General features: G+C 40.4%; 1 protein-coding gene across 4 annotated transcripts; it reads right to left on the bottom strand.

Annotated features, from left to right (window-relative positions):
- Window positions 1–573: 573 nt before the first annotated feature.
- Window positions 574–26,561, bottom strand: rbm33a (RNA binding motif protein 33a). 4 transcript variants are annotated; one of them, XM_023287548.3, is made up of 19 exons: window positions 26,373–26,561; window positions 23,821–23,899; window positions 22,731–22,779; window positions 22,232–22,305; window positions 21,804–22,110; window positions 19,843–19,989; window positions 19,465–19,633; window positions 19,055–19,266; window positions 17,063–17,381; window positions 15,478–15,539; window positions 12,511–12,640; window positions 11,724–12,088; window positions 11,048–11,284; window positions 10,522–10,827; window positions 9,393–10,148; window positions 7,504–7,680; window positions 6,485–6,670; window positions 5,985–6,073; window positions 574–5,818 (listed from the first exon to the last, which is right to left on the bottom strand). In XM_023287548.3, the coding sequence occupies exons 1-19, from the start codon at window positions 26,389–26,391 to the stop codon at window positions 5,770–5,772; spliced, it is 3,732 nt and encodes a 1,243-aa protein (XP_023143316.2). In that variant the 5' UTR covers window positions 26,392–26,561; the 3' UTR covers window positions 574–5,769. The 4 variants fall into 4 exon arrangements, with proteins under 4 accessions (XP_023143316.2, XP_023143317.2, XP_023143314.2 ...); XM_023287549.3 differs by having other exon boundaries at window positions 11,736–12,088; XM_023287546.2 differs by having other exon boundaries at window positions 11,048–11,314; window positions 26,373–26,560.
- Window positions 26,562–27,336: the final 775 nt, after the last annotated feature.

Raw genomic sequence — 27,336 nt, 5'->3', positions numbered from 1 at the left:
ACATCACATTTCCCACCTTTACTTTATCTCCGCATCACAGCTGGTTTATCAGTCACCACTAAAGGCCAAAATGGAACCATCAAGACAGTTTGAACATTATATGCAGCATTGCACATGTTCATAGTAGGTCTACATACCTCATATTCTTGTCTTTGTGGATCTCAGAAGACTTTACATCAGCGGTTTCCAACCTGGGTGTCACGAGCTGCAAAAGAAATCTGAGGGTTGTAGGCAAAATATTGTTCTGTTCATTAAGTATACACCATTTTCCCTCCCATTAATACATTTTTCTTCTAAATAACTGAATATTTTTACCTTTCTATGCTTCAAATGAAACAATCTGACAGGTTTGTTGAAGAAAATTGCTGAACACAATCCACGATGAGGAGACTTCAGCTGATAGTATCTCATTTAAATGTATTATCAGTCAACTAAGGTTTGGCTGTTACTACATTTAAATGAATTGCTTCAAAAGGGACTCATACAGAACATTGTTTGTTTGAACCAGTGGTGAAGTTTTGAACTCAAAGTGACAAACCAGTTACCCAAGAAAAGAAAAAGAACCCACAAATGTTTAGATGTGCAGAAAAAAGTTTATTTTCCATTTGTTTTTGGTATAAAATGTAACTTTTTGTACAAAAATATTTAACATCTTCTTAAATCTTTTGAAAAATCACAGTTTACAGCATCAGAAAAAAATTGCACAGTGACTTGAGAATAATCCAACACAAGATAACTTCATAAGACACATCAGTGTGAGAGGTGCAAACACACGACCAGATGCTTTGTGAACAGTTCGTCAAAACTCAACAGGTTGGAGCTTCAGAAAGTATTTGGTGCACCATGATGTTGGAGATGATGGAACCAGTGTCTTTTTGTTAAAGAAATCCAACCAAACAATGAATGTCAAGGAGCTGAGATGACCTTTGGGTGCAGTGAAAGTCATAAAGCAGCTTGCTTTAGTGTCTGCTCTGTGAACCCGGCTCTCGTCACAGAGATGGAAACCTCCATCCACTGGGCTAACAAACAATCCAGGCAGGCCAATCTGCTTAATACAGAAGTTTTAAGTTCATTCAACAACAGCGGCATCAAGGAACAGACGAGCGAGACTTTTTGTACATTAAGTTGGAGGAACGGCGATTGAGGAAAAGCAGAAATGGAAGGGAATGTGACCCGATACTCGAATGCAGCAACGGCTATTTAGTGAAGGAAGCAAATTGAAGTAAAGTCTTCACTCCAAGGCTGGAAGCTGTGAAAGAACCTGAAGTGTTAAGCCAATGAGTTAAGGCAGAGCAGGTGACAAAGCAGCATCATGGATACAGAAAAGGGCTGGATCCTCTCATCGGTGCGCTGTTAAGAAATGTACACATTAGTCCCAGAGATTATTCTGTTGTGATGATGAATCCAAAACAAACAAAAAAATAAATCAGTGACAGCAAAACAACCACAAACAGCCCAATGTTATTAAACAGGAAGCACCACAAGTGATTGGACCATACCAGCGGTTCTGAATGCTTTTTTCTCAACCCGTTTGTAGCTCCCAGTCTTCTAATTTTACATTACTCACAGGTCATTTGACAACACTAAATGCAGTTACTAATCTTCTGGTGGATAGCTGAGTAAATCCAATTAAGGAACAATTATTACGTGAAACAAAAAACAGGAGATTTAATACTATAACATCTTTACTATTTTGCAGAAACTGAGGAAGAACTTGTGCATAAATTCGCCAGTGATGTATAAAACATGCAGCAAAGAAACTAGTTTTTTACCAGCAGGCTAAACAAGGCTTTAAGGCAGCAGGTGAAGTCTTCAAAAACAGCAGCACATGATGTCAAATGACCTGTTTGGACTTCCAGGGCAGGCTTTAGATGAACACTTCAGAGGTATAAACTGTGGCTAGATTAAACTCTTATGCCTCACATATGCACGTATAATGACAGTCAAGTCAATTATCATGAAACACTGAGGGAAAACTGACACAAAATAAAACCAACTGTGGGTTTTGTGTTTTGAATCTCTGCAAGTTTTCAGAACGTGCACAGATTTAAAAAAAAACAAAACAAAGCGAAAACTACCTTGAAGCTGGAAATTATATTGATTTACTGAAACATGCCGAACCCTTGGTATGGTCACTTGTCTTTGCTTTGAAACAAACTGGCTGCTCTGCTGAAGTAGATTTGACCTGAAGAGAAAGAAAGAGAAAAAAAAATTAATATTCCAGCCAATCTGCAAAACCTCCTTCGTTATGTGAAGGACCTGTAGAATAAAGCTGTAAGTTAGTGTTGTGTGGAACCCAACCCAGTTAATGTCGCATTGCATTTGACCAAAGGCTTGTATAACTATTCTGATGTCATTAGCAGCTATAATGAAGGTCTATTATGCAAACATAATAAAACCCCATTGACATCCGATAGACAAGCCTGTTGTATCAAGTATCTAAAGAACTACTGAAACCATATGAGGCGGTGTGATTAGAAAACCATGCTACTAATTAAATAACCTACTGTTGATGATTTTCTGATGAAAATTACTTCATCGTATCTAAAAATTCACAGTACATATATGTAAGAAATTCTTCAAATTAAAGGTACAGTTAGATTCAATATGAATCTGTTCTGGCATTACAAGACCAAACGTCTTATAACATTAATACTACGACTGGCATTGCCGATACTCTTTCAAATCCACAGGATTCACCACAGCACTGAAACTCAAGTGTAACCCACAACGTCAAACACAATAAATACACAATGTGAGTAAACAAAAAACCTCTACAACAGCTCGACAACTCAAAAGGAATGAAACATAAATAAGTCAGTTTAGAAACAACAGTGCAACAACATATAAAAAAAAAACTTCAAACCACGTAACCTCAAGTTTTACAAGGAGAAGGGATTTGAGGGATTCTGACATTTTCAAACACCTCATTTGTCCAGAATACCTTTGGTAATTGTAGTATGTTGGAAATCTAGTGATCTTTACTGGCAAGAATCTAATATGTGCAGCTTATTTTAAAACTTATTTCTTATGGCTTATTTCAAGTAGTGGCTAATTTAAGGGAAATGCCACTAAATTTATGAACGTGATTCACACATGCAGCCAATAAGTAAGTTGTGAATCGCTAAATCTTAAATTTCAACATCAGGGATGTGTGATGTCATCCAGATGCACAGCCACAAGTAGATCTTCTGCAAGTTAATGAAATAATGTGGATTTGAAAATGTTGTTCTCCAATTTTTCTTATAGCACACTCAGTATCTCCCACTGAATTAAAGGATTATTGTGTTTCTCATTTCACGAAGCTTCACATTAGTATGACATCACGGTTAAATTTGCAGGCCAAATTTTCTATTGTTTCTGACTATAAAGCAAATACAAAATTCAGTGACATTCCCCTTAATCTTAATGACGTAGTGTTTCTTGCCATATTATCTTTCCAAGTCTACAAAAACTCTAAATAATCTAATAATAGTCTAATCCCAAAGGTAGTAAATGCCTTTTTAAAAGTATATGATGCAATGTGAATACCCAGGAACTTACAGAGTACGTAAAGTACAAATGACTCAAATGTGGCACAAATAATGAAGATACTTCATCATAAAGGCACCAGACACATGGACATCACACACAACCACACATCTTTGGGCTAAAGTATAACCGGCTTCACATACCCGCATGTTCACGGTATATTGGCCATGTTTTTATTTTCTTGTTTTCCCCTTAAAGTTTTTTGTCAAGTGTCTTATAAACAGAAATGTGGTCCAGTCATTCCTCATTTTAGCTCTAAAATAAAAACAAACCACGTGTAAAATGATTTCTGTCTGGACACATCAGCACATCCTTACATATAAAAATGATACATGAGGTAACAATAACTCAAAAGAATTTAACAAGATAAATACTTAGTGAAACTTCTGGCCTACTTATGTACAGGATCACTACTCAGATAATGGTTGCCCCCCCTCGACTTCCAATATCGCAATCTGTTGAATAATTTACACAAATATCACTTCTGAGCTTCAGTTATTAGTGAGTGTAGAGAACCGATGTCTGAACTATTTTTGTTTTTAATTTTAAACCCAGAATTGACAAAAATGTTGCATGATGAAAGAAAAGAAAATCATGTAGTAGCAGAAGTCGTCTAACTGATGAACTATATTTAGTTTAATGACGATGTTTCATGAAATCAAACCTAAAACCAGACACAAAATTGTTTAGCATTTAGAGGATTTAAGGTTTCAGTGATGTGGTAGCACTGCCTAAACAAGGGCAAATGTTCAGAGAACATAAAAAAGGAATTGTGTATAAAATTTCTGAAACATCTTTGAAAAAATCTGAGAATTTTTCAGTATATTTAGAAGGGTTTATCAGCATTTTAACAACGGAAATTCCATCTATAGCGGTATGTAATGTGGTGAATTTCTTTACCGTTGTCTAAGCCAAATCATGAATGTGACAGAAAACCGTTCAAAGTGCTATTCCAGGTACACTACGTAGTTCAGTGATAAGGCACCAAATTATCAGCTGATAGTCATATGAACTCAGGCCAGTTATTCCCAATTCCAGAGAAAAATCAGAAAGAACTTCTTGCAAAACCTTACAGAAATGTGCTCTTATTCTACAAAGAAATGTAACCGATTCTGTCAGATCTACCAAACATGACAAGTTCTCAACAATATACATTTAGATTGTACATATAAAAAAAATCTCCACATACGCACTCCCTCAAAACACACTCAGCACAGACAAGACACTTAAATCTTACTGCTCCATAATCAGCCGTACAATTACAAAATATCCATCCAATCCAAAATGCATTCCAGTTCGCAGTTAAAGGACCTTAAAGACCTGAAGAGCAATGTCAAACGAGCAAAAAATTAACCTAAATGAGAGGTATGATCTGAACGATCTATCCAGGAGCCCGCACTGAAACTGAATCTACTCGAGAGTTAACATTTACAATTTCACAAGACCACTTTCAGTTTAGGAAACCAACGTTACAACCTACGCTAACTCGGTTTCACTCGCTGTTCTGTGTCAAAATGTTAAATCATGGCACCCAGGTCAGCTCTGTGCCTGTACGCAAGATCCCCACTAGGTAGTGCCACCGACCAAAAAACTGACTGGAGATGGTACCTAAGAGCAGGCTTGGGTTGGACAGAATGAAACACCAACAGTGATAAAATACTGCCATCTACAGGGGGGGAGAAACACTGCGAAGGAAAAGCCCATATGGACAGGCAGACCACATTCTGCCACAACAATTAGCTGCATGACAACCAAACTACAAATGATGTAAAAAATCAAACAAACAAAAAAAAACTACAAAGAGGCAATAGTCGAATTATTACGTTCAAGTGTCCTGTTGTATTTCTTATTGTGAATCTCACTGAAGAGGGGAGCAACCATTATCCCATGATAAATTCTACTTAGTGTCCGTGTTAGATGCAAAAAAAACATTCTTCACAAACTACATCAAAGTAGGATATTAACTGTCCAGTGTCTCTCCAGTGCCATTTTTACAACTACAGACATCTGGTAGGCAGAGTCAAACACAGGCATGCTCGCAGTTAATGTCTTTGTGTTCACTGCTCCAAGCCGATAGGAGACGAATGATGAGTGACGCTTCTGTGCAAAGACGGTGAATATCAGTGACCCCAAAGAGATGACGAAAGATTCTTAGACCAAGGTAGAGTTGTGCAAGAGGCTCCAGCGTCGGGAGATAGTGACTTCACGCAACAGGACTTCCTGGCTTTATTGTGCTCCTCATCCATCAATCAGCGACACATCAATGTGGGACAAATCAATCATATGCCTGCGTGGTAATTGTAAGAATTTTTTTTAACCACTGTAGACTGAGATACTAATGCTTACAATAAGGTAGAGCAGCTATAATCTAAGAGTAACACAACTACATACCATCGCATCTGCTTTACCTGTCATGTCTACAAAGAGTAGACGGTAGAAGCGGTATTAATTACCTGTGGAAGCTCATTTGGAAACTCGCTGCATGCTGGGCACTGGAAAAAGTAGCCACTGCTTTCCTCTGTTGGGGAATCATTTTGAACATCTGCAGTAAACAGAAATGGAAAGGACAAACTGAATAGATACTCCTCTCATCCACAAGAGGGAGTGGGGGTGGTGAAGAGAAATGGAATAATTAATTCACTTTTACAACCTAACCTACCTAATCGCTACAACAGAGGGCGCTATGGGATCACACAAATGAACCCATTACTTTCACTCTATTGGACACAAGTAAATACCCATTTTTAAAGTTTCCAGGATGGGGCATTTATCTTAAATATAAACCTAACGCAGAAATACACATATCATCTTTACCTAGAGCCACCAATTTTGTTATTCCCTGTACAAAAAAAGATTCTTTAAAGGCACACAAATTCATAAAGAAGTACAAAAATACAATTTAAAAAAAAAAAAAAAAATCGCACTGTTAAGCCGTGATGAATTTTTGACCTACCTCTATGGGGCCGATGGACCTGAGAAGGTTCTTCAGCTGAATGTCGGTTGTAGATGAGGAAAGGCCCTCTATGGAGACGGTGCAGCGTTCCCTCTCTGCACTTCTTTGGTTCTGTCTGGTGGATATCGCACGACCTCGACCCATCTGACCGGCCCCTCTACCTCGGCCCCGGCCCGACACAACAACCTGCCCCAACACAAGTATGAGAAAAACCGCCACATGAGGTAAAAATAATGGGACAGTGAAAAGACAAACGGAAAAAATACAGCCTGAACCTTTCCCTGCTTAAATAGACATGCTGATGCATTCAGTCATGTGGAGAGATTTCTCAGCACAAAGGTAAATTTAAATTTGAAACACCACGTGTTTTCCTCTCGTGCCTCTCAGACTCGTCAGGCTTTTACATGATTGACTCATCATATTTCTACATAGAACATTCACGTCAGAACATGATGCATGTGGCATGGCATATCTTCATATGAGCGTTTGAGTGAGAGGTATGAGGTACGTTTCTTGAGTTGCAGAGGAAGAAGAGGAGGAGGAGGAGGGAGAGAACCCAAAAGGAAGGGAGAGGAGGTGGAATATCTGTGTGTGTGTGTGTGTGTGTGTTGGGGCGGGGGAGCATAAAGAGAGAGGAGCCATGCAAGCGTTATGGTGGCTGCCTTACCCTGTCAGCGTCAGTGAATATGGTAACTGTGACAGGAGCCTGGTGGTGACAGGCGTGCAGAGAGGCCAGGGGACCTTGTGTAGCCCCCTGTGTTACAGTGTTTTCAGCTTGTCAATACTCCCGCACCTGGCATACTGTCCCGTCTTATTACAACTACTGCTCGATTGGTATGTCTACTGAATGCCAGGGTAGTGCCACCGCAACAGGGCAACTTTACAGGAGATGTTTCGGCTTCTTTTATTGAGCAACTGCCATTACACATGCAGTCTGCACTGTTAATAAACACATAATAGATGAAGTGGTTGCTAGTGTCCACAACACAGAAGACACCGGGAGCTCATTTATGACATACCCTATTTTGCTGTGGGTTGCCCATGCCCCCTCGGCTAGCCGGCGGTGTGCCGCCTGGTCCCTGTTGCTGCTGTCCTGTCATAGTAACCTTCCTTTGGATGCCCTGGTTAAGTGGAGATGCTGGCCAGGTGCCTTGTTGGTGCGCTGGGCTGCTGGTGTCCTCAGGCCCCTTTCCACTCTGGATGTGGATGGAGGACAACAGTAATTTAGTATTTCTAACAAAAAAATCCAGCCTTTATCTCCATTTGCAGGCATCACAAATTCATACTCGCATTTAGGCAAAGTTTTTTTTATGGACGACTGGGAGAAATGCAAGGCCATATCTACAAAGCAAACTGAAAATCTGGCAGTATTGGACCTGGATTCCTATCAGACCGGCTGTGGAGAATAAAGATCAACCCAACAAGGTGATGGTCTCATTATCAAATAAAGTCACAGCTCAACTCTGTTGACATGCAGGGAGGAATTGAAGGTCGTCTCTTCCCCGACTCTGCAGAAAGATGTGACAGATCAATACCAGGGAAGAAAAGAGGCGATATCTCTGACCTGTCCCCAGCTGAGAGTAAATGGATTAATCCCTCCTATAGAAATCACAGCTCCTGATTGCACCCATCAAATGCTAAGCTGCATTACACTGGAACGACAGCAGCTCGATGTGTACCCCATCCCCCTTGCAAACCCCCCTTCTCCCCAGCTTTTGTGTCTTGCGCTGCTTTGTATTATCACTGATGAAAATATAATTTGCCTCTTATCTGTGTGCCTAAGCCATACAAATCCAAATCCTCAAAAGTGGCAACTTTCTTACACAGGTATTATGTTAACCCCCCTCCTCCCCCTTCAACCAAGAAAGATTAATTACAAGGGTCTTGGATTGGCATCTTTTGTTGCCTCGCACCTGAGAGATGGGATGATGGAAAAAAGCAACTGAGGGATGACAGAGGATGAGAGAGAGTGAGAAAAATAAGAGGAGAGGAGATAACATTGTCAAGCTCCCGTTGATGACAGCAGAACAATGTGGAAGAGAGAGCATCTGGAGAATCGTCCCTTTCACTGCAGCTATAGGCCTTAGCTGTTTCTTTCCGTTTCCATTTCTCTTTCTCCACTTCACATCCCACTCCCCTTTTTTCTCCAAGATGCGGTACATCAGATAGCTCTGCGCAGGTTTCCATTAACGCAGTGACACCCAGTTATCTTCATCTGCAGCCAGCCTGCGATTTTGGCTCGGCGGCTTGATCCTCTGGGATGAAGTCGGAAAGCAGCTTATTTCAAATACTATCACATCCCACCAACATGTCTCATCAGTGACAAGTATGAATGTTTAACATGCATGCCTTTGTGGTTTTTCAATAAAGATTAATGTGCAATTAAGGCCACAGCAGTAACTTAGCAAGCAAATATAAAATAACCAGCAGTAGTAATTCTGAACTTTATTGGCGTTACCGTTGGTCCTATTTTACCCCCTCTAAGGCCTCTATCTTTAAAAGAATACTCCTCTGTCCTGAAAAGAGGATATCAACCTTTAAGAGCTTTGATGACATGTCCCCAACTCTACAGATAAATGTCATACTTCTCTCTTTAATGCCTCCAGCCCTTCTACGTTTTAAAGGTAAAATGTACGTAAAGCCATTGCGTCTTAAATACCAGTTCCCAAAGCTTAAGAGAGGAAACTCTTAACAGATCAATTTTGCCAAAATGACACAGACATCACTGTGTCATTCCCATAGGTTAGATATCATCTAGATTACAAAAAGACAGCGAGGGCAATCAGTGGCATTTTCTTTCAAAACTATGTAGTTTCCCTTGTGAGTAAAATCTGCTGAAGAGGATCAAATAAATGTCAAACCAAAACACAAAAGAAGGCGTCAGATAAAAATGAAATCGTATGCTCACCGCTCCTGAAAGTTTGACGACTCTGACTTTTTGCGGCACCTGCTGGTCTTCGAAACCAGAATTCTTGGCTCGCTGCATCACAGTTCTTTTAGCCCCAAGTTTACCTCCTTGAGGCTGAGCCTGGCCAGGGTTCACTGAAGGATTTACAAGTATGTTCTTTTGAGGACCCTGAATAGATTGAATTGGAGCACCAGGTCGGTTTACGTTCTGCAGATTACTGTTCCTTCGTTGCTGGTGCAGCTGTTGCTGCTCATTTTGTTGTGGCTGGCTCCACTGCTGATCTGGACCAGGCCCAGGAGTCTGTTGCTGCTGCTGGATGCTGCCTTTAACCATCTGCAGTCGCGTCTTGACATTGGGACGCAATGCAGGGGTCTGAGGAGCGCTGCTGGCAGGGATGGAGTTGCCCTGATTAGGATTCCTCAATGGCTGATTTAATGATTGTTGTGTTCTCTGAGAAAACGGTCTCTGCTGTTGTGGCTGCAATGGTTGCTGCTGTTTTTGTTCCAGCTGTGGTGGTGGTTGTTGTTGTGATACAGGGTGTGGTGTTTGCGGATTTGTTTGTGCAGGCTGAACCTGTGTAGGAATGGGGCCTTGGCTTGGTGTGTGGGCATTAAGTCTATCCAGCAGCTCCTTCTTTCTCATGCCAGCCTGCATCTGTCGTCGCATTTCCTTCTTCTTCAGGATCTCCTCTCTTAGACGCTTCTGCTCCTCAATCTTCATGCGATACTGCCGCGTCTCCTCATCCTCATCAGGGTCCTGTGGCACAAAACAGTAGCTGAAAACAGGACTGAAAGGGGAGCTGTGGACTGCTGTGTCCTGTTTGAGCCATACCATTTGGGGTGACACTCAAATGTAATCAGAATCAAAATCCATGAGAAAAATGCAACTGTACTGATCTGTTCTATCCTAGTGAATGAGACTGACATCATTAGCAAGCTTAGAATTAGCTTTTTCGTGTATTCTTAGCATTCAGTTTACAGTACAATTTCAAAGGATAAATGACAAATATAAATAATATCAAATATTCTGTGCATTATCCAAACAAATTAAACATTTTGAGTTTCTTTGTTTTCATTCTCTTGGTGAATGGGGGGAAAAAAACCCACAAAATTCATCTAAAAAAGCCGACCTGTGGTGCCATGCTGGACAGTGTGCTTGGGATTTCCTTGCGAACCACTGTCCTGCCTGCTCCCCCAGGCTGTGGTTCCATCTTTGCAGCAACTTGGCCTCTTCCTCTTCCACCGTAAGACATCGGCTGAGTGTTCTGCCCAGGACGCATCCCCGGTGTTGTCCTGGCAACAGGCTTGATGTTGGTAGCGGAGGAGGCGGGGGCGGTGGCAGGGCGGGCACTGTTCATGTTTGTGTTGCCAGGTGCCACAGGGAGCTCCCGTAGGTTGCTGTTGCGCGGCTGCATTTGCTTGGAGACAGGTGCGTTCTGTAAAAAGAAAAACGTAAACATACCCTGTCGTGTAAAGAATCAATCAGATTCAAAAATGCTTTTAAATTCTATCCGATTTTAGCCACGCTGGGTTTTGAGTAAAATACTGACAGAATAATGTATAGTAATTAGACTGACACAGTGATAAAATAGAACCCACATATCACCACTAACAGTTTGAACAGAAAATAAATGAGCTAATATGTTAATCTCTCACCATTCTCTGCCTGTTGGACATGTTGCGCTGTTGGGGGTTCTGAGGGCGGGGAGTCATCTGCCTGGGGCTACCATGCGCCTGCTGTTGATGAAAAGGATTCTGGCCGTGGCGCATCATGGGGCGAGGCTCACTGAGACCGAGCTGTTGCTGATGATGATGAGGTAACTCCTGCCTATGGTGCGGTGGCTGCTGCTGGTGCATGGGCTGATGGGGTGGCATTTGGTCGTGATGTGGAAGCTGAGATACAGGAGGGCCGTGCATTAAGCCCTTAATTATCGGAAAACGCAGCAAAATGTACATGTCATTTTTTAAAGTCATTCTATTTAAAAAAAAAAAAATCTTTCCATTGAAAGTCATTCTAAAAATGAGAATGGGCATTTTCTAAATACTTAACCTCTAACTTGTGTATACGTGTCCACATATTAGTACTAAAATAATGGTTCAAACACTAGAGGGAGCTCTTGTCTACGTCTCATGACAAAACGCAGAGGTGCCAAACAGACGTGTCTCTTTCTTCAACACTTCAGTAGCACTGAATATGGTAACTAGTCAGATCAAATTACCATATTTAGCAAGCAAATCCAAGAAACAATTGGAGAAGAAGCACAGAAACAGAAAGACAATTGCTGAACAAAACAAAGACACACATACACTAGTGGTTATAAAAATCACTTACTCTTAGTCGTACCTGCATCCCAAACTGAACTTGTGGAGGAGGGAAAAGGTTCCCCTGCTGGCCAAACGGCTGACGAGGGCCCATGAAAGGCCTGGGCTGGTTAGGGGGGCCACCTTGTTGATTCATGTTCACCATCCCCTGGTGACTTTGGTGAGGAGGGAGGTTGGGTCTTGGGGGTTCTCTTGGAAACAGTCCTAGTGGGCCCTGACCGGGCTGGTTGAAGGCTGGTCCTGGTGGGCCGAAGCCCATGTGGCCTGGGCCGGGCAGCTGTTGCTGGTGGAGGTTGTTGCTGCTGTTCATCAGAGGGCTGGGGCCCTGGTGATCAAACATGTGCTGCCCTGGAAACCGTGTTGAATCTGTGCGTTCTGTGTTCACACAAGGAAGACGAAATAACAACAACACAACAGAGATGTCAGGTTTTTTTTCCTCCTTGAGAGCAAATTTCAATACAGCAGTAATTGCTCCTCCAGATGTACACGGTTATGGCATGGGAAACACAAACGGACAACTCTATCACGGTGAAATGGTAAACAACCAAGTGGGCGATTAATTCTGCAATAAAACTGAGTGCAAAATGTGAAATACGTATGTTTAATGCCATTTCCAGGTTCATTCATATGTATATATGGCACATACATACACATGCATTTAACATGAGTTCTACTAATAGAGCAGCACCAGAAAGCAGGCAGCATACCCTGCAGGTACAGTGCCAGAGGTGATGATGAATAGGGTTAAGTATGCTAAGAGCTTTGTAACCCTCGTCAAGGCTGGGTGTGAGACTCACCTCCCATAAAGAGGGGCTCTCTGTCCTGAGGGCCTTGAGGTGGCTGGTTCCTAAAGGGCTCCATGTGATGAGGGGGCCGCTGGGGCTGACCAAAATTACCAGTCATGTGCTGCTGGAAGTCTCCCGGTCCCTAGGAAAACACAAAACGCATGAATTATAGGGCATTCTGGGAACTCAAAAATCACAAACAAATTAAACTAATGAAAAATGGGAATTTGTGGGGTATTGCATCGGGCAGGGAGCGCTTGTAATTGAAGTGCTAGGGTCATTAAAAAGATGCTGAATCTTGAGTTGTAAACATCAATATGCATGCCAATATTAAAGAAACCCTTCAGCATGAATTTGTGAGCAAACCTGCATTAATGCTACTTGGGGCTTTGTTGATAAACCTTCTAAAAGCCTGTCTCTAACAAGGAAAGGGTATTTCAGGAGGGGATAAGTGCCCTCATCTTTGTTTCAACCACTTCGTATGTTCGACAGCTTTCTACTCATTGCATGCACGCTACTCCCAATCTATCTTCCAAGGAAAACTAGATAACAACCATTTAATCCCTCCTTGGAATTCGAATCCCCCTCATAACTGTCTCCTTTATTCTTTTAAACATCCATCTCTGTTGAAAAATTAACCTGCTATTCAACACGTGGCACTTCCACAAATGGGCTGCTTGCCTCCTCCAAGCCTATTGTAAATTACTTAAGATGCTATCAAGGCTTAATCCATCTTTATTCCACTGCTGTGTGGAGGTATTTAGAGAGGAGAGGTGTTAGAAAGCTAGAAGGCCAGAGTCCCAAAAACTTGCTTAACATAAAGTTAATCAAAGGGGCTTACAAAGACAGGGGATCACAATGGGGGCACAATCATACCGTTCTAAAAGGTCAGGCAGGCAGGCTTTCACAATGAGGACTCTGGTGTCCATATAATACCCCTCAAATAACACAGCTCATCCTCTCACTTTTAATCCTTGATAAACAGTCTGTGGGCTGCTCAATATGTAACTGATGCTTCGATAGCTCGTAGCTGTGAGGGGATAACCAAGACAAATGTAATGGAGAGGGGCCAAATGTCAAAGCATTTAATAACGAATGGAAATTTGAGTTTAAAGAGATGTTTTGTTTTTGGGTTGCATGATGACGTCTTAGACAGGATCAATAAAGACTGACAGCTTACAACCATATCCTTTGTTTTCAAGGCATTAAACACTATTGTTAAGAGATAACTGTTAAGGACTCGTGACTGCAACCACGTGTCTGTAAGAAGGCATTATTTTTAAAACAGGCAACAAGAAATTAAAAAAAGGTTTTCACTCTAAGTGAATAAAGCTGATGCTTGCAGCATTTTTAAATAGTGTGGTTGGTGGTACAGCTGCAATAATTAGTCAAATGATTAGTCAATCAACAGAAATTGAATGTGCAATAATTTGGATAAATGATACATAGTTTAAGCAAATGTTAATTTTGTCTGTTTTTTTCCCGCCTAAAACAACAGACGCCGTATTTTGGACTGCTAGTCAGTTAAATGAGCGTGCCGAATGTAAAGGTTGGTCCTGTGCAATTTTATAAAGGGCATGTTTCACAATATGCTGCTTATTTTTTTGATCAATTATATTATTGAGAATGGGCTGCAGCCAGTCAAAATAATCATTAGATGCAGCTATTCTGTGGTGAAAGTAAATGTCTGAATGGAATAAATATTCCTAATAATGACTTTAATTGGCGTTGAGATTAATATTTCAAAACCAGACTCCACCAGTAAAAATGTAATGCAGTAATACTAGAGGCTATGACCCCCCATTTGTCTGGCCTTTTAACAATTAAATTTGATGGGATGATAATGTATGATAATCATGAGTAATCAGGTGCCCACTGATAAATGGAATGTTGCCGGCTGGTATGTCACCTGCATTTCAAATTGCGTCCTTGGCAACAGCAGCCTAAATGCGATTGACAGCTGGGAAATTCAACACTATGCTGTTCATCATCCCAGTTTGCATAGCCTTCCCACCCCACATTCTACTGTCTGATAAGAGCCAAAACAGCTCCTTGCAATTGTGCTATCAATATCTCAAAATCACAGACCTCGGGAAACAGCAATTGCATGATAATGACGCCGAAGGGTGGAAAAAGGTAAATAAAAACACATTTTTTGACAAAGATCGACTCCTGTGGAAAAGCCCAGCTCATTTGGCAGCGGTGTTGTAAATCCACATGAATGCAATTGGATGCAGCTATTTTCCTATGGCTAATTTGCATAAATCCATATTAAATGCACTTTCCAGGAAGATGTCAGTCAGCATCGGCGCCACCTGATGCCTGGGCATCATTAACTAGAAGGATGGAGTAACTTAAGGCACTTTGGCTGACTTTCTAGCGAGCCATTTCCCTCAATGCAGTAATTACTTTAAAGGCATTTCTGTCATCTCTTGGATGGGTTCTTTGTGAGTGAAATAAAAGACCTTTTCTAACAGGAAATCACTGACTTAAGACCTCTTTCTCTGGCGTGAAATCCAGCCTTCAGAATATATGGTGCAAAAAAGCAAGCGGCTCACCCCAGCCCCATCAAACCACCATGTTTCACTAATTCAGATACCGTTCAAAAAAGGTCTCTGTGCCTTTGGGACACAAACTTGTGGAAAGTGAATTTTAACTGGCAGTATATCCTGGTTTCACAATTCCATTATGTGCCAAGCTGGTTAGTCTGAGCCCCAGCCCATCCATGAAGAGCTGCTAAGTAAGTCCCGCCACTGCAGCCCCAACCTCCAAAAGTCTACAGCCTAAAGCCCATATCACGCATTTCCAGTTGTGCAGCCAGACTCCTATCAGTGTTTACAGATTTGCTTTAACAGTATTTGGCCGGGGCAGACAGTCTAATTGAAGTAATGATATTGCCCTCACAAAAAGGGACGCTAACCGTGTGAAGAGGGAGAGAAAGTGAGGCGAAAGGGAGGTAGAGGAGCAGCTGCTACTCACAGGGAACCTCTGAGGACCCTCAGCAGGTCTGGGCTGGCTCTGAGCAGGAGGCATCAAGGGCACTGCAATGAGAGAGAGAGAGAGAGAGAGGTAGAAACAGAGTGAGGGGGGAGGAGGAGATGAAAATGAGAGGCAGTAGGCAGAGAGACTGTGGTGATAGTAGAAAGGAAGGAGACCATTAGACATCTCCATGCTAAAGGCTCTTAGTTAGGTGTACATGTGAAATTTTGGCACAGAGTTGCTCCTCACATTTTACACAATGGGACACAGACTGCGCAGCTCAAGGAAATACTCAACATACAAGAATAGTTTATAAGATTAAAGAAATAAGACATTTGCTGTTTCACAACATTTGGCACAATACAATTCAGTAAATTCATTTTTACGTTGCAAGCATTCTGCTTCATCATAAGGGGTAATGAAACTGTGCGTCAACATCCACAAATGGTAAATATTCAATTGCAATTTATCACTTAAATATATATAAGTAAATAACACAGACACACAAAAGAATGTGCACACACTATAACACCAACACAAACCTAACCACAGGCAATCCCAGATCTTCCAGAACACATCTTCCTCTTGGGAGCAAAACCCAAACTACACACGGTAACATGCTTTGCTAACAAAATTTCAATCTGAGCAAGGACACACAGGCCAGACAATCCATCTCAGGAAATGAAATAGTGATGCTGCCAGCAAAAACTGGAGGAAAACCCATTACTTGCTCATTCAACCAAACAACAAAATGACATTCTAATCCAGACACCTTTCAGGACAGAGTAGAAGATAACTGCCGGCCAAAACAGCATCGTGCATCTGAAAAGGGCAGCTTTCCAATTAAGTAGCAACAATTTGGAGTGAAATGAAAGTTACGGTTTTCAAACTCAACCCTGAAATGATAAACCTCAGGTTAAAAAAAATGTAAAAAAATAAAATATTTATTGTATTTATTGTATGTGTCTTCATGCAAACAGAGCAAATGTGACAGTTGTGGGACTAACAACAACTTGGCACAGGACAAAAAGCACACTCATTTAAATTTAAAACACACAGCTTGTAGCCAATTACGTGAATTTATGTCCAAAATAATAAATAGAACACAATAATAATACTACACAGATTTCTGAGTGAAAAAAATCCCAATTAACTATTTAAACAAAGAGTCTTACTGGGGAAAAACCACAAATCTAATGCATCAGTCATTAGCAGCAACTGTTTTGAAACAATGCTTATAAATTTGTGCTTGGGCATCATCTAACAATATATATGACCCTTTTTTTTAGTAGAAGTACAATTTTGTAATCTCCTTCTTATGTTTAATCTCTGCACACTTGTTTTGTAAGTTCAGGTTTGTCATTTGATGAGGCAACTGGAGGATATAATTTGGAGAGCCTGGTTTGATCAAACATACTTCCTAAGTGGGAGAGTTGCTACCATTTATAAGTGACATAGCAAAATGTGTTTTAATACTGTTATAAGTAATACTGAAGTGAAAAACTAGAAAACTGGAGGAAAATAATCAAACTTATTTTAAAGCAATTCAAACAAAAAGCACTTGGTTGATACTGGGTTAACCTACCTTGTACAGGGGACGATGCAGGCCCTCTGAAGTGGGGGTTAATGTGGATGTTTTTGGGCTGCGGAGGCTGCTGCTGGTGATGCTGAGGGAAGCTAGGAGGCGGGGAGCTCATCATTCGTGGCGGTGGCTCCATCTGGGGTCGCAGTGGCGGGGAGCGATGAGCCATGTGCAGGGGGATGAGGGGCTGAAGGGGCTGCTGGGGGAGAGGGCGCCCATGCTCTTGGAAGGTAGGAGGGCCTCTTGGATGCAAAGGGTGATGTTGCTGGGACTGCAGTTGATGCTGATGAGGCTGATGAGGAGGAGGCATTCGTGAGGGCGGCTGTTAATTGGAAAGAGACGGGGAAACGGAGAGGAGGGAAAACCAAAACAACCTGTCAAAACATATTTCTTTCTAGAAGATTCTGATATCATTACTTGCAGCCATGTGAAGACACACCAACAAGTCAATTCACCACCTAGAATGAAGATGGTATAAAATGTGTTTGTGTGTCTATGAGTATTATTTGAAAATTGTACAAGTGGTATAAAACTGAAGACAACCTTGGTGCAATTACAACATAAATTCTCAAAGTGAGCTACAGCTATTCAGGAAAAACAGAAACCAACAGTCAGCTACCTGGTAGCATTGAAATATTGAAACCAAGGACGCACCAACTAATAAATCCTAGAACAATAATTAAATAGTTAGGTGATGTTTCAAATGGGTCCTTGATAATTGGTCAATCTGTTTACCAAACAAACAAACATGCCAGTGACCAAATAAGTCGAGTGGTTAAACCTGACAACTACAGTATGTTGTAAAAAGCACACGCTCATTAACAGCAGTCAGCAGAATGTTTGCGGTGTTGGCATGTCATCCATGTGCCATTAAATTTTCATTTCCAGTGTTAATGTTTTGTTATGAATTTTACAGCCTATTATCATTAATTAATACAGTCCAAAATAATGTAGTGCTCCAGTCAAATGTCATGCAACCTTGTGAAGAATCACTTTAATCCTTTGGGGTCCATCCAGTTGTCAACAACTGGAAAAAGGCACTCTAATTCATACTCTGGTTGTCACTCAAGCCCATGGGTTACAAGTTTAAAGCAAACCCTACACACCTTTGAGTTGAGAAATGTTACAAATTCAAAGTCGAGTTGACGTTTTCATGAAGTACAGTATGATGTGGCATTATAGCACCATCAAATAGCCCAGATTGTACTGAAAAGGTGATCTAAGTTTCTTGCTTGTATCTTACAGTATTGAATATATACTATTTTATATTAACACATTCTTGATGTAGGCTAATTTGTTTTAGTGAAACTTCACACAACGCAGCCTTGAAAAAAATGTATAAATTCATTCAGTGATCATACTGAAAAAGAACATAAAAAATGGAAATGTGTCATGACTAACAGGGAGTGATAAGAATAATGACTAGTCCTGGCCCAGTTACACAATTATCATCACTAGTTCTTCATATTTAGGTTACACATTCAATGTGACTTTTTCCCTTGACCTTGAAAAGTCTAGGATGAACTGATGAACCACTTATATCATAGGATTAAATGCTTGGAGTGATATCTAATAATAAAAGCCCACAAGAAACTCAATCCTGGGCAAAGAACAAATTTCATTGTCATAATATTGTCTAAATGGACTACCGCCAAACTATTTGCTATAATCCATATATCAACACTGATGTGGGGAAGCAGAGTGTTTTGACTTTTTCTGTGTGTAAATTACATTTGCTGCAGTGGTCTAAGATATTAAAGAGCATGAAACAAAACATGTGCCAAGTACAAAGACACTTGACCATGCTGTAACTGTGACAAATACAAGAAGGTATAAAGTTGAGCCATTTCAAATCATCTTATCCAGTGAAGCCCTTATGCCCCTTTTAGCTGCTCTTCAAAAGAAGGTGTTCAGTACCAAGTGATGCAATACTCTGTGTAGCCAAACTGATTATCCTTTAAATTTGTTCAGGTGGATGACTGCACAGTGGGTTACCTGCATGCCCATGTTTGGCATCAGAGGTGGCCTCTGGTCATTCATTCGTCCTCTGTTTCCTCTAAACTCTCCCATTCCAAATGGAGGGAAACCTCCTCTTCCTCTGCCTCCTCGCCCTCCTCCTCTGCCTCGGCCACCATACCGGTTTTGTCTCTTCTGCCGTTCTTGTTCCTCAAACTCCATCAAGTCTTGCTTGGCCTTCTCTGATAGCTCTATTGAAACAGGAAACAAACAGAGTCAGCACTTGTCAATTAATTGTCTGGAAAAACTTAATTTAAAATACAGGTTTCAATAGCAATGTAAACATGTAACAGTGTACAGCAGAAATTCAATGTCAGAAAATACTTGAAGACTTCCTCCGGTTGTCAATAAATCAAGAATACATTGTGCCTAACAGGCAGAATTTGTACCAAGTGTCTCGGGAATGTTCCTCCTTTTGTTGCCTGCATCCGCCAGCCGCACAACAGCGCCATCCTTTCTCTCAGATTTGAACCGTAAGCGGCCAGACTCTTCATCTTCCTCATCTTCTTCCTCAGAGTCCTCCTTTGTTTCATCTTCAGGCAGAGCTGCATTATCACCCTGAGGACATTTTTTGATGTTTAAAAACAGAAGTCCAAAATTTTCCATTTTCTTTACCACTTTACATTAGGCATAACTGTCTGCAAATTTGGGTGACTTGACGTACTTGTGTTTAATTTCATCATGGTTTTCAAAGCATCACAAGACATCCCAAGTTTCAACAGTCCATTCTGAAATAAACGCAATAAATTCAAAGTGTCTTAGCATACCTCTTCTGTCTCGTAGGCGTGAAATCCCTCAGCGGTGTCTTCTTCATCCTGCTGCTCTTCACCCCCCATCTCCTCAGGGTTCTCCTCTTGTTGGACTCCATCTTCATCAAGAGACTCAACACCATAGGAGGTTTGGTATTCATCATCCTTTTAAGATGATAACAATAAAACGTAATGATAGAGTTATTTCAGCTCTCTGGAAAGGATCAGCCATGACTGAGTGCATTGTAGCCATTGCTGGAAAACAAATCTCTTTCTGTTGAAAATTTAAAAAATTCTATCTATGCTAAACAATGCTGTTATAATGAGGGGCAAATAATAAAAGAATAAATAGTGACGGGCTAAAATATATACAAGATGGTTGATTATATACTCTACTTGGCAATTTTGTTATATAAAATTTGAACTTTTTATTCAAAAAAGACTAAAATCACACCAAGCATGCACAATAAAATGTTCTGGTGAGGATTTTGGGGAGGCACCAGGCAACCCCACCCCTTCCAAACCCAAATTACCATAACAGTGGGAGCAAGGCTTCATTACTATTCCTGACAGCATTTGAAATTCAATGAGATGTAAATGTTTGACATGATATACAGAAATACAGGCACAGATAAAAACACTCCTCCCCGCTCCAGTGATGGTGAAAATATCATTGACTGACTCCTCACAAATCACTCCGTTATTGGCCGCACTGTAAGTTCATGACTCCATGCCTAAAATGCAGAAAAGATGCAGACATTGTGGGGTTTTTTCTCCATTCCATAACAAGATTTCAGTTCAACTCATGATACAATTGCTTCATAATATACCAGAAACATATCTTGCTTGCTTATTCCACAAAATCAAAAAGCAAGATTTGCCCCAGAGCTGGTATAGGAGTTGCCAGTAATTCCAACATCTGAGGGGCAAAACACCCTCTAACAAATACTATTTGCAAAAAAAGGTCAGACTGTAGGTCACACAATGGTGTTTAGTGTTGTGCTCCATTAACCTGCCAACAGCCGCATGTATAAATGGAGAAAAGAAAAAAATTCACTCTTAGCAAACCAGACAGACGGACAGGCTGCCCCAAGGGAACACAACAGCTTAATCCTTTAAACTGTTCCACAAAATGCTCAATGAATACCATGGTGAGCAAAATGTCAAGGTCAGGCAGGTTAGTGACCTTGTAAACACTTATTGCACATAATTCAAATACACATCTACACCTGCAGACATCTCCCAAAAATCCAAAATAGGCAGCCACTTGTGCTAAGAAGGTCAACATCTTATCTTTATTTGGAGAAAGGAGGTAGGCTAATATATCTCTGTCAGGTGCCAAACACAATCACACCACAGTAAATGGACCATAACAGACATTTGCACATGGATCTGCTCTTATCTTTGATCCTCTTAGCCTGGGCTAAGAGGAAAGGGAAACGAATAAAAGGGAAACTCACATCAATCATTAGAAAACTGTATGGAGTGTCCTCAGGAAGGTCAATAATCTTTTCACCTGCATGAGACTTTATCAGATCCAGTCTAAAGCCAGAGATAAAAGCCCCCCACATTAACCTCTGCCGATTGGCAGCACATCTCCCCAACACAAAGCAGCTTCTTGCTCCCCTAAAGATACAGGGCCCAAGGTCACAATGGCACAGGGATTTGGAGGCGACAGCAGAGCATTACCTCACGCCAAACAAGCTGTCAACAAAACTTTGTCAGCGAGATGGAGAAATGAACTGGCAGGAAGTGATAATGAATCTAATCCTCCCCTGCCCAAAAACGCCAAACAACATCTCCTTCTCCTGAATAGATTTTCAATCCTAACTGTCCCCTTACCGAGACAAGAAAACTGACATTATCTCTTGGATACAATAGAGTTGGACAGAAAGGAGAGTGGGAGGATGTGTGTGCGTGTGCGCATGATTGTGTGTGCACAAGTGTTTACATGTGAGTAAGCAAATGTGAGAACTCACTTGAAATTCACTATCTATAGGCTCATTGATTTGGATGTCTAGCACTTCATCCTGGTAGCCATCGTCACCCCCTGCCATCTCTCCAGGGTAATGCATTTGGTCTTCAGGCGTCTCTGTGTTGTCTTCCTGACTGTATTCGTCTGTATATGCCTCTTGCTGATAATGCTCCTCCTCTACATCCCCTTCTTCACAGCCTTCTGCACCCAGGTTCACAATGTCGTCTGTGTAGTCTGCTTCCTGCGAGTTGTCCTGCTGGTCATCGGATGTGCCCAAGTCATATGTGGCATTGAGGCTCACATACTGAGCGCTGAAAACAAACAAAAACAGTAAACATACCAGAAACATAAATGAAATATGATGAAAACATAAAAAAACATTTAAACTAAAAAGCAAAACTTGAAAACGTAGCAATGATACAATGAATTTACCTCATGTTTATTTCTTCATCATCACTTTGAAGAAGGTCGTCATTCAGCTCTTCGTCTGATACTTCTGAGGGATTCTATAACAAAAATAAAAGAAAATTATGGTGGGATATTTTAAAATTGTGTTGTACTCTTCCTCAGATGTGTGTGTGCTGGTGTGTGTGTTTAAGGCTTGGGGGCAGGGGACCACCTCCAACCCCAAAGGATGCTCTATTCCCATGTGGTGAAGGCAATCTGGGCAGGTCAACAAAGTGCTTTTTTGTCCACTGTACTTCCTCCTGGTTCACATCAACAACTCCCCCTGTGGAGGAGCCACCTGCTACAAAGGCCACTGCTCACGTATACATTCTAAATGTTCTATCAACACTCTCACCTAATGTTTTGGATATTTTTCCACTTGTAAGCAAAGAAACCATATCCACACCCCAAGTGCTTTCTGATGCCAAGCACAAAAACAAAGCAAACAAAAAGTGAAATTCAAAGTGCTTTTACTTATTCTTACCTTTTTACTTGACAGCCAATCCTCCTCCAACAATTCATCTTCCAAATCACTTTAACAGAGAAAAGACAACCAATAACAAGTTAGCAGAGTCAGAAAACAAGGGATAGTGCTCTTTCCTTTACAAATGATTGTATGCTGCCTTACATAATACTGTTACTCTCCTTATTTCATTATCAGATAAAATCTTTATTAAGATAAGACAAGATATACTTTATAGTCTTGGACAAAAGCACTACAGTACAGCTGTCAGACTGGAACAGTCTGATATTTAGAGTGTGTTATGCAGCAGGGATGCGTTAAAGTTTTTAGCAATTATTTATAATATTCATAATTGATCATATTTTCACAGAGTATTAATCATGCAATAAGTAAACGCTTCATTTCAATCTGGATCCTACTGTGATACATGAATTGCCTTCATTATGCTTGAAAAGTCTCAAACTTTAACAGTAACTATGAAAAATTTAAATATCAGAAAGTTGCAGTCTTCTCCCATTCAAACCTACTACAAATTTAATCTTATTTTAACCATATTTTTTGAAAACTTGCAAATTAAAACATGTATTTGTAGTTTTATATGATAACTAATTTTCACAAAAGTAACACACAATTTTCAGATGCAGCACTTTTAGAGTGTGCCATAGTTGAAATCAGTTCAATGCATGTCAATACTTGTGTTTGTTACACAAAGGTCATGACTTATGATATCACTGCTTATTATATGAGATATAGTACATCTTCAAGCCTTGTAGACAGACTACAGATCAAAGGCTAAAATCATGCCTTATTAAATCAGGTAATTTAGAATTTTAATTGAGCTATTAAGTGTCGCTTTATAGGAAGAAAAAAAACTCTCTTTTAAGCAATATACATCAAGTTGCATTGTCAATTAGCTGAAAAAGCAGATTTTCTTAGCTAATGAAAAGCTGATGCTTTGTGCATGCAGTTTTCCACGGATAATGATGTTTTTAGGAAGGAGTTTATTACAAAAAAGATCCTGTTCTGATATTGAATACCTTAGCAGGCTACAAAGGAAATACAGTATAAACTATTCATGCACAGACATGAGAGTCCAACACTATTAACTTACCTCCCAAGATCATCATCTTGACCTCTCCTCCTGCGTGACCGCTCAGCACCGGGTTTGTCATATTCATCAAAGTCATAATCTGCAACAGAAAGGTAGTTTTTGTAAACAAACTGACTCTTGTCAAAGCAATCAATTTTATTAACACTATTGCTCCTTTTCACAAATGGCAGGCATAGCAACAATACAGCACACAGTAAAAACTCTTGAAATTCATACTCATGGCTGCCCTGCAAATATTTAAAAGCTATCCAAAGACTCAATTACAGAGTCCTGAGTTACAGCTGTATTTCTACATGTATATAGTACTGACCTATTATCAGATCATTTTTGATTTGTAGCTGTTCCATCTTACCCTCAACAAGTAATTGTATTCTCAGCATATGCCATCCGATCTTCTACTGTCTGATCATCAACGACAAATCTTTTGTATCACATACACTTATATACACTGTTTAAACAGGTTTTGCAGATCTTGCCAATACATAACATTTGTCACACTGGCTCTACCTAAGGGAGTACAGCTACTGTGAAATCAGACAAAGGGCTACCTTTGATTCCCTCAGGGTCACACATCACATAGGAAAACAGGTGGAATAACCAAATGACACCACACTCTAAAAAAATATTTTATATCGTACAACACAATGTTGACAACAATGTCAAACTGAATTTTTTTTAGGGAAAAAAGTGGTTCCAACAATGATTGCTCTGCTCGTTTCACTTGAACAAAATTGGCAGAGGCACAAAACTGTGACATAATTCTTAATTCAGACTGACACAATGACAGAGGTCTATCTGTACAGGTCAACCCGCAGGAGTCGACTATCCCTCAGTTTGTTTTTTTTTAAATTAAAAACTGCAATTAACAAAACTCAAGATTTTAACCCTGGCTTAAATCTCTGCAGTGGGGGACACCAAAAGTTCCCATATGAAGGGAAAACCCTACTTCATGACCTTCCTTTCAGCCAAAGTTTGAACCTCCCTGACTCTTAGTGAGCTAGCACTGCAACCAGACATGAAAATTTAATATTATTTGCCACTTAACTGATAAATGGAGAGGCAAAGGAAGGGCTGGACAAAGGAGTTAACTTGAAACTTTGGTAAACTATTTGTTGGAATTTGGAGTACTACTCAGGTTTTTATCAGCAAAGTCTTTCAAACTAAACTATTTGCTGACAGAACGGTGACATGGCTGGCAGCACTACCACAGTTAATTTTGTACCAGTCAGTTGCTTAATGGATTGCATGGACAACACTCCCAAAGCAAACATATGGCAAATATTGCATTGATAGGGCATACTAAACCAAGTTTTAGCATTCATGTGATACAGATGAATAACTGATTTAGCATTTGAACTTGACCAAGACAAAAGATAAAGCATGATGTAAATATGGAAAGCCAGGCACCAATTCCAACATTCATTCTTGCTAGAAGAAAGCAACCAAAGTAAGAGCTATACTGACCTGTTACCAAGCTGACATTTAGCTAGATAACATGATTGAAACCAATGAGAAAATTCTAATGTCATTCATAGTAAGACATGTTCTAATGTTCTAGTAGCATTAAATACATTATTAGTTTTTATTTGACTGGCTAATTTTGGACTTCTGGCTCATTGACGGACCCACTTTCATAAACAACACCCAGCTTGATTCTGCTTTTAACTCTGATCATGGATCTGGTACATGAACCTCACCAACACTAATGACTTCTATGAACTTTAACTAGTACCAAGTATCTTCTAATAGTTTCCACATCTCAATGCTAATCAAACACAACAACCATGTAGAGAACAAGGTGGAATAAACGCGCCGCGCAAACTGCGTCATAGTGCCCTTATATACACATGCAGTTTTGAGTTTTTCCCAACTCTGGCGATTAGACGAGGGAAATAAAACCAAGCAGGTTAGGTAAGTTAAAATGCATAACAAGCCAACATTAGCCGAATAACTGCATTTTCTGTGTGAAGGGTTGTTTGTGCTGTCAAAGTTAGCTAGCTTCTAACATTACCAGTGCTATTGAGGCTAACGCTATGTGCGAGCACAAACGCCCGATGATATGGAGCAATTATTCACTTTAAAAGGCTATTATAGCAGCTTAAAATTAAAAAAGTAACGCTACATGCCAGAGAAAATGTAAGCGCTACTCTGGATTAAAGTTAAGTAGTCGAGAATGAAACATTTTTGACAATAGTTGGTAGTTAGCTTAGTTGCTCATAATCTTAGCAAACGCGACCGCTAACTATATATTTAAGCGAAAATAATGTGAGCCCTCCAGCGTAGCTTACAGACAATACGTAATCATATCCTTTTAATATGTTAGCTGCTAAGATACAGTTTGCTTAAGCACTTTACTATTTACAACTTATCGTCAACCATTGGCGCTCACTAACATTTCTCCGTGGTAAAGCTAACCATAGCGGCGGTCCAGCGTGCGGCCTACTCGTTGCTGCCGTGTTTTCAACCGCTCCTAGCAGCAGCTAGCCGCATTAGCTTAACTTAGCTCCACTGCTAACTTAGCATTGTCGACAAAATCCGCGGACATTACTCACCCGGAGCGTTGGCCGACATGGTGCAAGGCACGTCCCGCTTAGAGTCTGACTACAAAACTGCAGAGTGCATTGAATCGTCAGTACTTCACCATTATGATGGCACAAAACATAAGACTAGCAAAGGAACAGCTTCGATGCGGCAATGATTGCTATCCACGATCAGAGTACAAACATGGCAGTGGTGCGTTTGCAGCAATGATGCATTGTGGGTGGGGAAACACCAAGTCCCTAGGTTGCTGCACGAAACCGAGCTGTCTGGCAGGCCAGGTAAACACACTGGCTGACCATTGTTTAGCTGATTTATTGGCTGTCTACACTCAAATTTTGCGTGCCGTATTTTGCATGCAGTTCATTGCAAGTGTTTGTCATGCAAGCAAACACAGTCTGCACAACTGGGAAATGTCTGCAACTGATTAAAACATGCTTCCATAAACGCATGCCTCATTAATAGATTTTGTCAATCAAGAAACTGAAACGCTCTATCTATACATATCAAGGCGTTTCCTTTATAAGTTTTGAAGTCTAAAATACCTATAGGTGTGCTATGAATATATATCAATCTGAGTTTATTTCGCTACTTCTAAGTTCAATTGGAAACAAGGTTTTACAAAGCATGAATAGAAGTGAATGATTGATACTTGTTTTATGATAACCTTTATTAAGAAGGGCATTCAATACAACAGAACAGCATTGTCATTATTGCTTCATCCATGCAAAGGAAGAAAGATTTTTTCATTCTTGTGTACTTTCTCTCCTGATTTTTATACTTTATTCTACTTTATCCTGCAGCTTTAAACCAACTTGCAGCCATTGTTTACCTGATCTCTTGTTTCTCACTGTGAAGCACTTTGGTCACCCATTGTGCTGTTGTTAAAGGCTATATAAACAAACTTTAATTGATTGATTGTTAGAATAATGGCGGTGCCTCAACATTGCTTACATTGTGAAAGCGAGAAGCATGGCG

The sequence above is a fragment of the Amphiprion ocellaris genome, chromosome 22 (assembly GCF_022539595.1).
Source record: "Amphiprion ocellaris isolate individual 3 ecotype Okinawa chromosome 22, ASM2253959v1, whole genome shotgun sequence".
NCBI classification, from domain to species: Eukaryota; Metazoa; Chordata; class Actinopteri; family Pomacentridae; genus Amphiprion; species Amphiprion ocellaris.
This window is presented reverse-complemented; position numbering and strand designations above follow the sequence as displayed.